At 44.3% G+C, this 17007-nt stretch overlaps 1 protein-coding gene across 4 annotated transcripts in view; it reads right to left on the reverse strand.

The window, feature by feature from the left end:
* DOCK4 (dedicator of cytokinesis 4) overlaps window positions 1-17007 on the reverse strand; it is a 343934-nt gene that overhangs the window by 3738 nt on the left and 323189 nt on the right. For all 4 annotated transcript variants that reach the window (XM_084810752.1, XM_084810753.1, XM_084810754.1 and 1 more), the window contains 6 exons: window positions 14437-14518; window positions 13920-14029; window positions 12862-13029; window positions 9936-10008; window positions 8819-8932; window positions 6904-6965 (listed from right to left, as the gene is read on the reverse strand). In XM_084810752.1, the coding sequence (XP_084666878.1) occupies window positions 6904-6965; window positions 8819-8932; window positions 9936-10008; window positions 12862-13029; window positions 13920-14029; window positions 14437-14518 (609 nt within the window). The remainder of the gene's footprint in view (window positions 1-6903; window positions 6966-8818; window positions 8933-9935; window positions 10009-12861; window positions 13030-13919; window positions 14030-14436; window positions 14519-17007) is intronic.

The raw sequence follows: 17007 nt of genomic DNA on the forward strand, positions 1-17007 counted from the left end.
TGTGTATGCTTTCAAATCAATGCTTTCGAAAATTGACACAAGCGGTGGGAATAACCAGTGATGATATATCAACCTTCCCTATCCTGATGCCCTCCAAAATTTTGGGGCTACAACTCCCAGCATTCCTGACTATTAGCCATGCTAGCTGGGGCTGATGAGAACTGAAGTCCAAACATCTAGAGGTTGGGAAAGGTTACAACATGCAGATGGGAGGCTAATCCTCACTGAGAGGACAGATTCTGTATAAGCACTCTATAACAATTAGTACTGTAATAAGAGTAGTATTAATCGGCGTAGAGTAAACTTAGGACATGTTGGATTTCCTTTGTTAGGATTCATTGGGGTTTGAACCCCTACTGTTAGGAATCTTCTAAATCACAACATGTTTTGCCTATACCACTGTTAAACAATGGGAGAGCCAGTGTGGTATAGTGCCGGGCTAGGACTGGGAAGACCCCCGTTCAAATCTCCATTCAGACATGAAGCCCACTGGGTAGCCTTGGGCCAGTCACCTTTGCTCAGCCTTCCCTACGCCACAGAATGATGTGAGGACAGAATGGGCAGGGGGACTATGTATGCCACCCTGAGTTCCTTGGGAGAAAACATGGGATATAAATATAATCTTTCACAAAGGGTGGATGTCTGCAAAAGGTAAGTATGCCCAAATCCCATTCAAATTAATGTAACTAAAGTTCACAGTTAACTACAAGTCTAATTTACATTGAATTGTGCCCAGAATCATCAATGCTGATTTGATATTTGAGGAAACACTCCATTCTTGGTTTCTTCATATTTATCAGATGTGGCTGATTGGGGCAAGATATTTGTCACTCAAAGAACAAGCAATTTCGGATATCACAAAATCAGTCCACAAGCACTCCATACTGAGCAGGTTGGAGATTAACCTGAGATGACCTTGGGATGTATGAAAGTAAGGCATGAACCCCAGAAGGCAGTCAAAAATTCATATATCAAGCTCAGCCATGTACTTGTTCGGCACATTTTAATAGATACTATTAAAAACTGTTTCAATACTGGAAAATACTGTTTCAAAATGAGAGATTTTCATCCATCCCTCCAACAATCTTGATTTCATTTTCGCTCCAATTTGTGAGATGGGTAGTCTGAAGATTGGGGGGCTGTAAGTAACACCATTGTCATGCTCAGACCATTTCCTGGTGAGATCTGAACTTACAGTGTTACTCTCCTCCCGCGGGGATGCGGGACCTATTCAGATGGTCCGCCCCAGGAGACTGATAGAATCCAATGGATTTCTGAATGCTCTTGGGGATTTTCCAGTGGAGAGAGCTGGTGATCCAGCTGAGGCCCTAGCCTCACTGTGGAACAGTGAGATGTGGAGGGCCATCAACTTGATTGCACCTGAGTGCCCTCCATGGCGCTGTGGAGCTTGTTCTGCTCCCTGTTAAACTGGGGAGCTGTGGTCAATGAAACAGGCTGGATGTCTGCTAGAGTGCAAATGGTTCAAGACTCAAAGTGAAGACGACCGAGCATGCTCTAGAGTGCATAATTGTGCCTACTGCGTGACAGTGCAGGCAGTAAGGAAGGTTTGTTTTGCTGCCTCCATTGCATCCTCAAGTAGCTGTCCAGCGGAGCTCTTCCAGGTGGTCCAGTGGTTGTTAACATCTTCCCTAGTAAATGGGGCCCTGGTCCTGTCGAGGACCCACTGTGACCTTTTTGCATTGCCCTTTGAGGAACGTGACGCTATTGTTAGTGCAGTACCAGTCGAGGTGGCTGATACCACCATCTGCCCGATTTTGTGGGATCAGTTCCAGTTGTTGCGGCCTGATGATTGGATAAGATGCTTGCAATAATGTGACCGACCACATGCCCTCTTGATCCCTGTCCCTCCTGGTTAATAAAAGCTAGCCGAGGGGTATGACTGGGTGGGTCCAGGGAGTGATAAATGCTTCCCTACGGGAAGGGGTGGTCCCTGCTGTCCTTAAGGAAGCAGTAGTGTGGCCCCTCCTGAAGAAGCCCACTCTGGACCCAATGGTATTAGACAACTACTGCCCAGTTGCAAATACCCCTTTTCTAGGGAAGGTACTTGAGTTGGTCATGGTGGACCAACTGCAGGCACTCTTGGAGGATACTGATTATCTACACCCATTTCAATCTGGGCTTCGTCCTGGTTATGGGACTGAATCAGCCTTGGTCACCCTGCTGGATGACCTTTATCGAGAGAGAGACAGGGGGAGTGCAACCTGATTAATTCTGCTCGATCTCTCATCGGCTTTTGATACCATAGACCATGGTATCCTCCCGGATCAACTCCGTGGGATGGGTATTGGAGGCACTGTGTTACATTGGTTCCGGTCCTACCTACGGGGCCGATTTCAGACAGTAACATTGGGTGACTATTCCTCGGCCCCTTGGCAATTGAGCTATGGGATGCCACAGGGTACCATCTTGTTCTCAATGTTGTTTAACATGTATATGAAGCCGCTGGGAGCAGTCATTAGGGGATTTGGAGCTACATGCCATCAGTATGCTGATGACACACAGCTCTATCTCCCTGTGACATCTGAATCAGGAGAGGCTGTGCAAGTCCTGAATCAGTGCCTAGACTCAGTAATGGGCTGGATGAGGGACAATAAACTGAAGCTGAATCCTGGCAAGATGGAAGCCCTGTGGGTGAGTGGTCCGGATGAGGTTGCACATCCTCTGAATAATCAGGTCCATAGTCTGGGGATACCCCTAGATCCTCATTGTCACTGGAGGCCCAAGTGGCCGCAGCAGCTCCGAGTACCTTTTACCAGCTTCGGCTGGTTCACCAGCTATGGCCTCTCCTGGACGAGGATAGCTTGACCATGGTGGTACAGGCATTAATTAGTAACCTCAAGAATGGATTACTGCAATGCACTCTATCTGGGGCTGCCCTTGAGGCTGATCCAGAAGCAGGAGCTAGTGCAGAATGCAGCAGCTTGGCTGTTGTTGGGAGCTGCCCCTTTTCAGCATGTAACTCCTCTGCTGAGGGAACTGCACCGGCTGCCTATTCGCTACAAGGCCAGGTTTAAGGTATTAGTGTAGTGTACAAAGCCCTAAACAACTTAGGACCAGGATATCTGAGGGAGTTCTTCCTTCTTTGCCACCCTGCCCAGTCACTGAGGTCATCAGAGGGCATGTTCCTGGTGGTTCCACATGGACCCATGGCCCGGTTGGAGTCCACCAGGAAAAGAGACTTCAGGGTAATGGCCCCCTTCCTGTGGAATTCCCTGCCTTTAGAGGTCAGGCAGGTGCCAACATTGTGTTCCTTCTGGCGCCTCCTGAAGACATTGTTATTTCATGAGCCCTTCCTTGCGTGACCAGCCGTGGTTTGTTAAATTCCACTTTATTGGGGTTTGTCTTTTTAAAAAATGTTTTAACTCTTTTAACCTGCTGTTTTATTCTTTTACTGTGTTGTTCAGCAGTATATAAATATTGTAAATAAATAAAATAAACAATCAGCATGAGGAGTTAGGAAAAAAAAAACAGGGCCCCATCTACATGGAGCTTTTACTCTGGTTCTACTCCACCCTCATATCAATAGTGTCAGATGACACACGCTGCTCTCTGTAGCTAGCCTGGCATTTCTTGCCGTAAACCCCTTTTTTCCCTCTCAAACTTATTTCGTGTCGGATTTTCCTGTCACAGCAGCTTCAGTGCTGTTTGGGAGTCTGTGTGACCTAAGCTGGCTTTGGCGCAGTCTGGTGAAAGTGGCGCTGATTGGCGGAAGGGAACATAGCGTGGGGCGGGGGTATGGGGAGAGCAGAGGCCTAAACATGTCCACCCAGAAGTAACTCATTGCCTTCAGTTCCATGTCACTGCCTCTCACTTTAAACAGTCATTCAGCTTGAAAGTGGAGACGGGAGCCAGCCCTTCTGTTCTGAAACTGTGCAGCCCTGCAGGAGCACAGCTGGTAAACGGTGGCTCACTGCCTCTCGCTTTTAACAGTCATTCAGCTTGAGAGTGGAGACGGGAGCCAGCCCTGCTGTTCTGAAACTGTGCAGCACAGCTGAGAAACGGTGAGTGCCTGTCGATTTGAAGCTGTGCAGCTAAGAAAGGGTGGATGCCAGGGCAGATGATTTTCATGAACGTGTACTCAGAAGCACTTCATTGAGCCCATGTGTATATGGGGGGGGGGGGAGAGAGACTGTTGATTGGGCAGTTAATATACCTCAAAGACGACGTGCCAGTCGCTCTCCTAGCTGGCTCCTGCTCTCTGCTCTCAGCGCCTCTTGCACTCCCGTTCATTCTGCTCAGTCTCCGGGCGGCAGTGGCTGCCTGCTGGCCTGCCCACCTCATAAATGTGTGTGTGCGTAAGTGGAGTATACAGGGTTTGTCATGAACATCTACGCGTGTCCTGCATTGCACTTCGTTGAACACGCGTGGGAGGGGGAGCAAGCCTCCAATCACTAGCCGCCCCGCACCTATGTAATGGCTGACATTCATTTCTACTTGTGGCAGGACTTGCCCACCCCACTCCAACTAATGCAGCTTCAGTTTCAGTATACACTTCAAAAGCAGAGGAATACAGCACCGTGTGTAGCGTGGAAAGAGCGAATTTGATTCTGTGAAAATGCAGATTTTGCCCAAATCGCTTCACAAAGTGTTTCTGTTTAGATTGGCCCCGGCTTTCATCCTGGGTCTTTCATACAGTGTGAAATGGACACACTAACAATAGCATTTGGCTCATTATATCTGCGCATGTCAATGGCGATGCAGAGTCCTCTGTTCTGTGTTGAAAGACTAATTCCCTGTCCATTGAAATGAACAACAGTAAGGCTTAAGAGGCCAGGGTTGGGCAGAAGATCTGCATCTACTAGTAGATCTCTGATTTGCACTACACAGGGGCAAGGATTTCTGACTCCCTCTCCTCCCCCGCCTATCCTAAATTATACTGCTGAAATGAAGAAAGCTTGGGGTAACTAGGCATAGATTTGTGTGTGGAAGGGCTGAGAGCTATGTTTAGTTCCGGAACTCCAGACAAGTTCCTGGCTCAGAATTCTTTTAATTCTAAGTGTATGTCTTTACACTGGATGGATTTCAGTGGTCTAGTTAAAAAAAAAAAAAAGAGCCCACAAGCTTGAAATCTGCCCACCCTTGGCTCAGGCCTTAAAAAGCTTTGTTGTTGCTATTCTTCTAGCAGCTAGAATCTAGCTAAAAGAAGAGTTAGCACTGGTTTAACACTTCAGAAGTAACAGATGAAGCTATCACAAGATGATTTTCTTGTCAATTTTATGTGGGGATTATTTCTTATGAATGTGCCGCCACATGGCTTCAGTGGGTATTGTACCACATGGGAAAGCCTGTTAGTTTTCAGGGACTTCATCCTATGTCATGGTCACATATTCATGAAAAATGTTCACCTTATGAAACTTATAAGAAAAAACATGGGAAAATCTTGTGATGACTACGTCACTTAAAAAAGGAATATATGAATGTACAGAAAGCTCAGGGGCACACTTAGCTGGACAAACCAACTATCTTCTGAATGTTTCCTTCACTTTCTTCTCCATTATAATGGATGGTACCCTTATGTGTTGAGTTAAACTCTTATCTGAATGGTTTGCGATATGCAGGTCCATATCAGCCACGTTTCTCATGTGTACGTGGCATTATTTCTTACTTTTCACCACAGCAGTACTAAGTAGCAGGCTCCAAACTATCCTCAAGTGCTTGTGTAATATAGGTTTTTTTAAGTTGTTTGACACTTGTAGCTACTAAATCCCCAACAGCCCAGGAATATCGGCGCTGATAAGCACTGATCATAATCCAGATAATCATGAAACTAATCCCACTGTCAGGGGTGTTTCTGAGCTCAGGGAATGGGATAGCAGTTCAGATTCTGAAGGAAAACCGCCAGACATGGGGGAGGTGTTTTCCTAGGCTAGTCCAGATATGAGTAGGCCAGCTTCCCAGGTTACAAACATCCAGCTGGCTGAGGATGAGGGTCTCTCTTCACGCCCCCCCCCGTGAGAGGCAGTAAACAGGAGGAGGCGGGGTCTGGGGAGTGTGACCTAATAGATGCCAGATGCAGACACAGAGCAAAGAGAGAGAAGGCCAGGGCGGAATTTAGATGGTCTACCTGATTGGCCTTGCATGAAAAACTATACGCCTCATGAGAAGAGAGAGACCTCCCCCGCCTTAAGTTAGGCTAGTCAGACCCCCTCCCTCTTCAAACGGCAGGCAACTCTCGTAACTTCCTTTTGATTCCCCTGAAGGCATTCCTTTGTAGACTGAGAGTCACTGAGAATTTTCATCTGTCTGACCCTGTGAAGTAATGGATTGAAAGGTGGAGACCGAAGCCTCTCGTCTGGTCTGTGTATGTTTGGGCTTATAAGTAAAGTGAGGGCTAAAGGAATCCCAACACCCACCATCCAGTGCGGACAACAGCCATCCATTTCACATGCTTCTGGAACTCAGGGGAATGGCATGGCTGTGCTGCTACTCCATGAGAAAAAATAAATGGAAGTCTTTGTGTTCACTCTGGCTTATGGCTACTATCTCTTGAATGCATAGAAACTACAGGCTTCTATGGACACTGGCATGGCCCTTTTATTCATAGCTACATGTACCATCTAATTATCCTAACAGAGATGACTTTGAGAGCTCAGTTGTTTATTTTCACTGCACAGCACCGGATTTTAAAATGTGTTATTAATTACTAATATTAAATATTGTTTCATAAACAGAAAACAAGGAAGCACTAGTTTCAATAGCTACATTTTTTGAGAGCAAGAGGTACCACACATTAGATTTCGAAGGCAACACACAGACCAAATGTATGTCAATATTATAAGGAGAAAAGGAGGCTCTCAATCCCATTGCCCTGGGTCAATGTAAAACAGAGAAGTACACAACACAGTCTCTACTTCAGAATTCAAGTAGGATTGGGGCCATTACCTTCATTGGAGATCTTCCAGCAGGAGAAGGGGAAACTGAGGTCACATGTCGAGCTGGCGATGCTGTGAAAGAAAATACGTTCAGTTTCACAAGAATTTAACCGATTTGAGAATTGATTTGTACTGAGAACGATAATGAAACTTAACATGAGCAGTCTAGCAAAGTTGAAAGATCATACGTGTAGATCAGCCTTTCCCAACTTGGTGTCCTCCTGGCTGGGGGATGATTGGTGTTGTAGTCCAATTCATCTGGAGGGCAACAGGTTGGGGAAGGCTTTTTTATATAGAAAGGCACTAGCCCAATTCAGTTGTTATCCTTACTTATAACCTATAAACGTGAGGAGGGGGAGCAAGGACAAGCGTGTTAGCACCAACACCCCCTTCTCTTGCCCTTCATTTGCCCTCTACACATGGAGGCTGAGTGTCAGCAAATAAGCCTCCCCTATCCATGGAGTCTTTTCATGAAGATTCTAGAATCCTGATTTTCCATGGTTCTGGAAAATTCTGCTGCCAGCCCTTTGTCCCCCTGTAATGGTAAGCTTTAGGAAAAGAGGGGGACTGATAGAGAGAGCTGCTGAGGAGCTCCCCCAAGGCTTCTTTCATGACCCAAAGAGAACTTCCAGGATGAAAACAACAACAACAACAACAACCTAGCTTTTTATGAATTCTTCATAAAAGTTTGGACATACTAGGCCAATTGCAAGCTAAGCTGGGGATAGCTTGCCCATGACTCACTGAGATTCATATTGCAATAGAACATTCATCTGGATCGATAAGGTTCAGAGAATTACTCCCCATGCCAGTTGTGCTGGCAGGAGCCAAAAGGACACTAGAAGCAGTAAGAGGTCTTTGGTTTCTTACAAAAGGCTGGAGTATGCTGACTTCCAGCCAGTACCACCTTTGCCACAGGTGTCGAACTTCTTTCAGCCTTTCAACTCTTGGGGGCCACATTCCAATGGTGGGCAGGGCTGAAGGCAAAAGTGGCAGGGTCAAAATACAAAAATACCAGCATATTTCAGCTTCAAGCTCTTCCTGCCAGTAACTCAGCCTTAGGCGCGGCATTTCAACCTTTTAGAATGGGAAAGAAAACGGCACAGAAGGTGGGAAAACACCAAATGATCAGCAGCTCGGAAAAAGAGACAGGGAAAGGGGGGCACAGCCCTCTAGGGTTCTCAGATGGGTGTGCCACTGTTGTCACTATTGCCTGAAGTCTGCTTTAGGCTCTGAACCAGACGCCCACACAGGCAACTGCACATTGAAAGGACTCCTGCTCTCCATTACCACAGAACCCGGAAACATGCAGATCTTGCTTCCCCCCCACTTCCTTATTGCTTCAAATGGCCAGGTTGCAGCACTGGTGGAAGTTCTCAGCTGGGCCCTCTTTTGTCTGCAATGGTCCTCTTAGAAGGTACAGGGATGCTTTGCCTGATTCCCCCTCTTAGATTTACACTGAAGCCCATTGCCCCGGGCTCCTCAAACATACAGTCTCCCCAGATCTTGGAGGCAACAGCTACCTCCACCCACACAGCTTGCCCCACTGCCTCTTCTGGGTTCTTACACTACCAGTTCTCCCCATTCCTACTTTCCCCACATCCCATTTATACCCTCTCCCCTTTTGCCTTCCTGCCTCTTCCCTATTTCCTCCCAGAGTCATCTGTTGTGCATTTGGCTCTCTGTTGGACTGAGAACTATCTCTGCTGGCTGCTGTGAACTCTCATCAGGGCAGGACTCCATATCTTTGATACTTGCCTTGCTGCTCCTGGTCTTAACTTGTGGATTGGCCTCACAGGCTCAAACCATCCTCAGCATGGGTTTTTGGTGGCAAGCCAAGCCCGAGCTGGATACTCTCTGTGGTAGAACAGTCACACAACTGGCCATTGGTAGTAGAAAAGAAAGATTGTGATGTATGCACATACCAGCTTGTGTGGGGCGTGGTGGCACAGGAGGAGACATAAGCTTTCCACTCTCTGACATATTCCTGGCTTCTTTCCCACTGTCCAGGCTCCAGCTGCTGGGAGTGCTGTTTACAGCTGGGAAATGGTGAGAAAATGGACATTTATTTTCCAAGCTGCCAAGAGTTAACATAAAATATCTGGCTTGTATGTAATGTACCTGAGATCACTTAGATACACTTTGGTACCTAACTGGAACATAGCACTAACTGTGGGATTGGCTATAATTTTATATGATTTTATGTATGTATTTATTTAGTACATTTCTAATCCGTCCAAAAACTAAATTTCTCTGGGCAGATTACAACCAGTTAAAAAACTAAAATGCCATTTTAAAACACAGTTAAAAATATAAAATACAATACAAACATTTAAAAGAATAAAAGACAATATAATGCAAAACAGTAAACAGCAGAGGAATGAATAAAACACTCATAATAACCTAGAGCTAGGTCTCTAAAATGCCTGGGAGAAAAAAAGGTCTTTGCCCTATGCTGAAAAGATAACAATGTAGGTGCCAGGAGAACCTCCTTGGGGAGTTTATTCCATAAGTAGGATGTCACCTCTAAGAACGCCCTCTTTCTTGTAGCCACCTGCCTAGCTTCCTTTGGCGGGGGCACCTGGAGGAGGACCTCTGAAAATGACCTAATGGTCTGAGCAAGTACATGTAGGTATATCATATACTAATATACTTTACTTGTATATGATTTTTTTAAAAGTTTTTTTTTAATTATGTTTTAACTGTAAGTTGCCTTGAGGGGCCTCTATTTGGATCGAAATGCGACTCATACCTTTATACAGACAGACAGACAGACAGACAGATTTATACTTGATATCTTGGTTTTTGTTACTGCACATTGCAGGGGTGGGCAACTTGTGGCTCTGCAGATGTTTTGGCCTACAATTCCCATGATCCTCACCATTGGCTATGCCAGCTAGGGCTGATGGAAGTTGTAGGCAAAAACATATTGAGGGTCACAAGTTGCCCACCCCTGGTGCATGGCTTTACTTTTGGTTGTAAAATACCATGGGTATTTTATAGAAAAGCAGGATATAAATGTCAAATAAATAAAATGCTTACCTTTTTCAGGACCAGACAAATTGGGATCACTTCGAGGCAAAGCGCCATCTCCAATATGATTGAACGGAATTCTCTAAAAATTCAGAACACTGCATTTTATGACAGAACTTTTATTGAAACCTTTACAAACTAATTCAGCATGTTTGCTGAAACTAAAATTAAACGTAGGAATGCATTCTATCCAAAAGAGAGGGCCGTCCAAACAGACCAAGTTAAAACATGCAATACATGGCTAGTTGGCTTGGGTTTTCTTTAACTACATCTCTTAAGGGGATACCTATAGTTGGTAATTTAATTTAAACAATGTCCAGAAACAATGAAAGAATAACTCCTTCTGTTCTGAAAAATGAAGAATAATTAATCTGCAAAATAACTATGTATTGAACAGTGAAAGTACACAAAGGTGGTGTTAGCAGAAGAACATCAATCTTTTGCACCAAAATCTCTCCTTTTCCTGTCTTTGCTTAAGAGCTTTTACCTCTGGTATAATCTGGGCACACCCTGATGCTCATACAACTACACTCGACTCAATATAATGCAACATTTTTCTAAGCATCCAATGATACCTGAGATTTCCTTATGGAGGTATAGCTCCATCTATGATGCAACATTTACAGCTTCCTTTTTAAATAATAGCTTGACAGAATCATCAGACAAATCAGATTACCAGTTTAGACCAAGTTTGTGAAGGCAACTAAGGGAGCCATCCTACAGCCCCTAGACAGTGTCTGAGGGGCCATAGGATAGTTCGGATTCCTGGCTCTGATGTCAGAGACAGAGCTTCAGCCTCGGAGGGGGGAACTGGAGATCCACCCCTCTCCCCTTTGCAGCCGGCCTAGAAATAACAGCACCAGCAGAGCTCTGAGGTCAAGAAAGTGACCTTGGAAAGGAGGAAAAGGGGGTGTTTCAGTAGGCAGGGAGGGGAAGAGACTGGAGAGGCCAGGATAAAAGCTGTCCTGAGCCTCTGCCAGCCTCCTTCTCTCCCTCTCCAAAGCACCCCGGCTAGACAGGCAAAAAAGCCCATTTGGTGAAAAATGCAGGGTGGGAGGATGGGGAGGTGAAAATTGCCCCTGACGCTCATCCCGCCCTGCAGAGAATATTCATTAGCTTCCAAGGTCAAGGGCTTACAATCATCGAGGATGCAGTTCTTAGGACTGTGCCCTAAATAGAGTGTATTCTAGGGATTAAAGCAACATCATTTAGTCAATGGTACCTCTAAAGAAGCAAAATGGAATTCCCACAACACCCTCCAAAGGCATTGCTTGTGTAAAGGAAGTAAGGCAAAGATATACTTACAAAGGTTGAGTTAAATAGAAGAACAGAAAATGTATTAAAATATTTATATAGTAATAATGTTAGTAGACCCTGAAAGGTCTAGTGATTTAACTGAAAGGACAAATAAGTTCATTCGGTTTCAAATGCTGAACTGCCATCCCATTTCCAGTTTGCATCATGGGAGCCTAAATACCAACACTTCTGTCCAAATCTAACAACCAATGTAAAACCGAGGCTAGCAAATGCAACATTTGTAAGAGCTAGGAACTTAGCATCTTTTATGTGGGAAAATATACAGGGACCAGCCAAGGAATTGAAGTCACTGGTAAAGTGGTAGAAGCAAATTTATAAGAAAAACTGCCAGATATCTAGACCAGACAAACAATACATTTATGAGAAAAGGAAATTATGGGATAATTAAGAAGAAAGAAAAGGAAAAGATAAAATAACGCGCTAACTGCATCAAGGAGTAGCGCTGACAGCCGGCCAGTTTGCATGAACACCATAGTTTAAGCAAGCCAAGGTGGCTTGTTGAGAGCCATGGCACATGCTGGATGTGATTTGCATAATCACCACCCAGCTGCGGTTTATCATGTCATCCGAACCTGGGTGGCATGGCTTGTTGGAGGGTTAAACAACCCTCAAATAACCAGTGGGCAGCTGTAGGGTTATTTGAGGGTTGTTTAACTCTCCAACAAACCATGCTGCCTGGGTTCAGACTATAAGCTGCGAGTGGGCAGTAATTATGCAAATTGTGCCTGGCTCACACCGCAGCTCTCAACAAGCCACCATGGCCTGTTTAAGCCATGGTGATGGTTCAAACAGGGTCAGTAGATGCATGAAAAACTTTGTCACTAGCAACAGACATGCAGGCTTTTCAGCTGGAAGATGGAGAATAAGCACATGATAGCTCAGCCAGACACCATCTTCTCATGAACAGAAAATGGCAAATTGGTCCAACAGCCCAACATGTTAATTTATTCAGTATGGGCAAAAACGAGTGCTAGTGGTGAAATATGGAAATTGAATTGAGGAACTAAAGCCCATGTTTACTGAATTCACCCATTACAAAAACCAGGCAAGTCATTATGTCATATGATCTGGACCTAGTCTTATGATATGGGACAGTACAGCAAAAGGCTAGCATGGAAAAAATGAGATAGATGGGCAGATGTAATCCTGATCAACGATCCCAAGCATGAAGAAAGCTAGCATGATAGACCTGTGGCCCAAGCCCTGCTCACCACTTTTAAGTGCCCTCAATAAAGTTTCCAGTAATCTGACAGGAATGATTTAAGCTTCCGCATCTTTTCTTTCTGAGACGAATGACCACATTGATCTCAATATCAGGTGCTGTTTTGTTAGGTTGGTAGACAGACAGACTCATTCTTGAGTGTGCTGGGACTCCAATGTAACTGCTAATGCCTCTCAGAAATACCTTTGCACTCTCTGGCAAAGCAGTATGCTATATTTTTCCCTGATATCCCAGAAGAGCTTGTTATGGTGCCATTCTACAACACAGAGCCCTCACAGGAAAATCTGCCTCTTCTCGCAGATTTATTTTAAGGATGTGAGGTAGAAAACAAAGATAAAGTGCTTGAGCCCTTATCTTCATCATGTTTGTATGAGAAAAATACTTTTTTCTACTTACCCTGTCAGGGCCTACTGAGGATGTTGACAGATTGGGAGATTTTCCTGTCAGGTAAGCCTCTGGGAGAGCAGATACTGGGCCTACGTGCTCCTCATGCTCCCTTGGTGAATCTCTGATGCAGCGCGGAATGGAGGCCTCATTCCACTTGGCAAAGCAAGAGTTTGCAGGCTGGGAGCAAAAATGGCACAATTCTGTCGTTGTGGCATGTTTTAAAAGCCACTTTACATTTAGAACATTTTCCTGAACCCCTTTCCTGTCCTGGCTGCTCCAGAGGAGAGTAGACTGAATTCAGGATTAATGTTTGCTAAATAGTTGCTGTCACTGAGGAAGTATCAGCTATTATGGCAACCAGCAAAGTTATAAGACTGTGAAGGACCATGGTGTAAAATTAGAGAGGAACTATAAGCAAGTATTTCCTATCTTAGAAAATGAATTATAAAGATCCAAGGGGGATGGGGAGAATCTTGATTATTTCTAAATTAAGATGCTTTGAAATAGTGTAGTGTTCTACTGACAGAGCCAGAACTCCACAAATCACAGGGAACCTAGTCAAAAGTTTATCTAGGCCTCAATGTTAGAACTACATTGTTAGTGACATGATGTGAAGATGGTATGGACTATAGAGGTTTTGAGAAATATTGCAAGGATAAATGTACTATGTAAAAAGAATGTCTGTTCGTTAGAAATTACATAAGTAAATGAAAAAATGGTAGGTACATTGACTGTGCTTTATAAGAATTTCAGATACAGGAGACTGTAAATTACAGTGCAGTGGCACTAACAAAAGGAACAATCATTCTTCCTTCGCAATTTCTCTCTGGTATCCTCCAAGAATCAGGCCAAGAACCTCAGAAGCTAAACTATTACTTACCCTATCAGTAAACAACTAAGTATGATAGTTTTGGGAAGAATTCTAATATAGTCAAATAGATCTATTGCATCTTTACCACACAAAAAAGCAAATATATGAATCGGAAGGAAGATCAGTAACATTTCTGCACCACTGCAGCCCATTTACAAGAGGACCACCCTGTGAAGGCACCCTGAGAAATGCCTACCTGTGAAGGCTCAGCAGGATTAGGGTAAATGGCACTACAAGGCCTCTCCCTTGGAGATAGGCAAGAATTTTCTCTGGAATGTTTAAGCTTGTCAGACAAGAGAGGTGACCCTGGAATACAAGAGAAACCTAAAGAATCAGTGCAATTCTTCTGACCTTCAGTTTGGCATATTATTCTGGTGAAGGCACATGGACAGATGACAATGACTCATCTCTCACTGTTGGGGAAGGGCCTTAGCTCAGCGGTAGAGCACCTGCTTTGCATACAGAAGGTCCCAGGTTCAATCCCTGGCATCTCCATGCATGGCTGGAAAAACTCCTGCCTGAAACCCAGGAGAGCCGCTGCCAGTCAGTGTTGGCAATACTGGGCTAGATGGACCAACGGTCTGACTCAGTACAAGGCAGCTTCCCATGTTCTTACGCAGAATTCCAAATGATACAATCAAGAACCAGTAGCACAAAAATAGTTTCGTGCCCAGAAAGCGTCTAGAATCATCTCTGTGTAATGAAGCACTAACCTCTGGCACTGGATGGAGCAGAGCTGGTCACATTAGGTGAAGCGGAATGAGTGGAACTCAGGCTTGAGGTAGATGGACTTGGCTGGAAATACACAAGAGCCACAAAATCTCAGTATCATGCAACTCGACGATAAAACAAAAAAGCAACATGTTCTGGTTAATGATATCCTATATTATGGCACAAGGTCGACATAAAGCTTGTGCCAAAGCTTGGGGGGTGGACCCGATGGTCTTATAGGCCCCTTCCAACCCCACTATGCTATTCTATAATAAAGGCTCCAAGCATTATTTGACTCTGTTTTTATAACATAGAATTTGAAACAGAAACATGAGTAGGCAGTAAGAAGATGACTGACAGCACAATCCTATGCAAGTGTATTCAGTCGTACGTCCCACTGTGTTCAGGGAAACATACTCCAAGGTCTGTGTGTATATGATTGCAGCCAGAATTTACTTCTGATCATTTCACAACCACCAGCTCACATTTTTGCTCAGTTTATTGCCTTTACAAACCATGGAGTAGCCCTAATAGCTTGTGTAAAAAGTTAACAGGATAAGCGGGCCTTTTCTGTGATATAAAGGAACACAGAAAGACAGTAAAGAATCAGAAACAGTGAACACAAATTTTACAAATATTTTATTTTTTAATTTATTTGTACACGTGTTTTATCCCACATCTTACACCTTTAATAGAGCACACGAAGTGGTCGTAATCAAATTTTAAAAACATAAAACAATATTTTTAAACGTTATTCAAGAAAAAATAATGCTGGTTGCCAAATTGCCTCCCTCTAGCATTGTTATGCTTACCCCACTTCTCTGAGCACAGAGAAATTCCACGGGCGCAGTGCTTACCTGGGGTTCATTTCCTTTGGAAGGAGGTCACTGTTTTGTAAATATATTAATTTATTTGCTAATACACAGGCAGAACACAGGTGGAGGCACAGTTTAAACACTCCAGCAGACAGCCAAAGTGCACTGCTTCCATATCAGATCGCCAGAGAGAAGCAACCAGCCCCACAAAATGCTGTTAGACTGCAGATCACAAAACTCAACTCTGTCCTGTCTTTCTTAGTTCCATTCAAAAACTACAGTCCATTGTTCCTTCCCTCACAGCTAACCTGCTCCCTCCCTCTAGGTCATGGGTGTAGAACCTGTTTCAGCCAGGGGCCAAATTCCATTTTGGAGAAGCTCTTGGGGGCCACATCCCAGTGGTGGATTGGGCCAGAGCCAAAATGAACGCAGGGGCAAAGGCAAAAGGGGCAGGGGCAAAAAACAGCATATTATGTATGTATTTATTTAAAACACTGCTTGGCCACCTTTCAGGACAGAAGCCCTCCCAAGACGGCATACAGCAATAAAAAATATAAAAACAGTTTAAAATATTAAAAGCGATAAAAACAATAAAAAACAACAACAAAAGCCAACAATGATAACAGCAGTAATAGCAAGAATAGCAGTCATTTCAAGAGAACCCCAAGGTAAAATATTGTAGCGTAAAGCTCTTACTGCCTGTAAGTAAGCCTTGGGAGAGGCCTTCCAACCTTTTAGAATGAGAAAAAAACTGCCCCAAAGCCAGGAAACTACCAAACTGGGGAACTCCTGAGGGCTGGATTGGAACCCCAGGTGAGACTTGGCCCCTGGGCATCAGTGGTTGGGGGAAAGGGGGTGGGGCCACAGGAAGAGGGAGTGGCCATCTGGGGAACCCATGAGGGCTGGATTGGAACCCCAGGTGGGACTTAGTTCCTCGGCCATAGGTTCTGCACCCTTGCTTTGGCTGGAGAGAGGAAAAGGGAGGACTCAGCTTCTCTCACTATCTCCTAGCCTTCTTGGGCCATTTACCTGTATCAAGAAGTGATCATCTAACCATGAGCTCCCATAGAAACATAGCACTGATCCTGGCCTATCTACATTTGTTTGTTGACTCTGGGCAGATATTGCATCAGGGTGACCCACAGTGGTACCCCTACTGACAGAAATCTGATACGAAACCTAAAACAGTACCTTATCTTAAAACTGTCATATGAGGGCAAGTTATCCTTTTCTGTACAGAGGCCTGACAGTAGATTTGGTCATATTTTAAAAGGATATAAATGTAGTTGTCATGTAGTAGCATGACTTATCACTGGTCCCTCAGTGACAAAAGTACAGTAAGATTTTAAAAGACACACACCCTGCAGTTAGCTGGGCTTGGATGTTGTATTTTTAAGATCAGCCTCTTGAACATACCAGTCATACACCTGTAAAGGGCACATATTATCATTGGGGACTCCACCATAAATGAGGAACAACTTTCCAAAAAGCAGACTCAACTGTTTTCTGAAGCAATTTGTGTTTGACTAGCTTTTGGTTGCCAGGATTATATAAGAAACATGTATTTTTTAAGTGATACTATTGTTATAGCACTTTATAGTTTAGGGAATACTATAGATATATTTTATAGTTTAATAGGTATTTTAAATTGTTGAGTTGATTGTGTCAACTGTTATCACCCAGTCTGAGCTGCGCTAACAGGGAATGCTAGAAACTCCAAATTAAAACAATCTCCTTAGTATGTGCTCCTCCCCCTCT

This window comes from Heloderma suspectum, chromosome 7 (assembly GCF_057233095.1).
Source record: "Heloderma suspectum isolate Gila_16-S chromosome 7, 16-S_ref, whole genome shotgun sequence".
Taxonomy (NCBI): Eukaryota; Metazoa; Chordata; class Lepidosauria; order Squamata; family Helodermatidae; genus Heloderma; species Heloderma suspectum.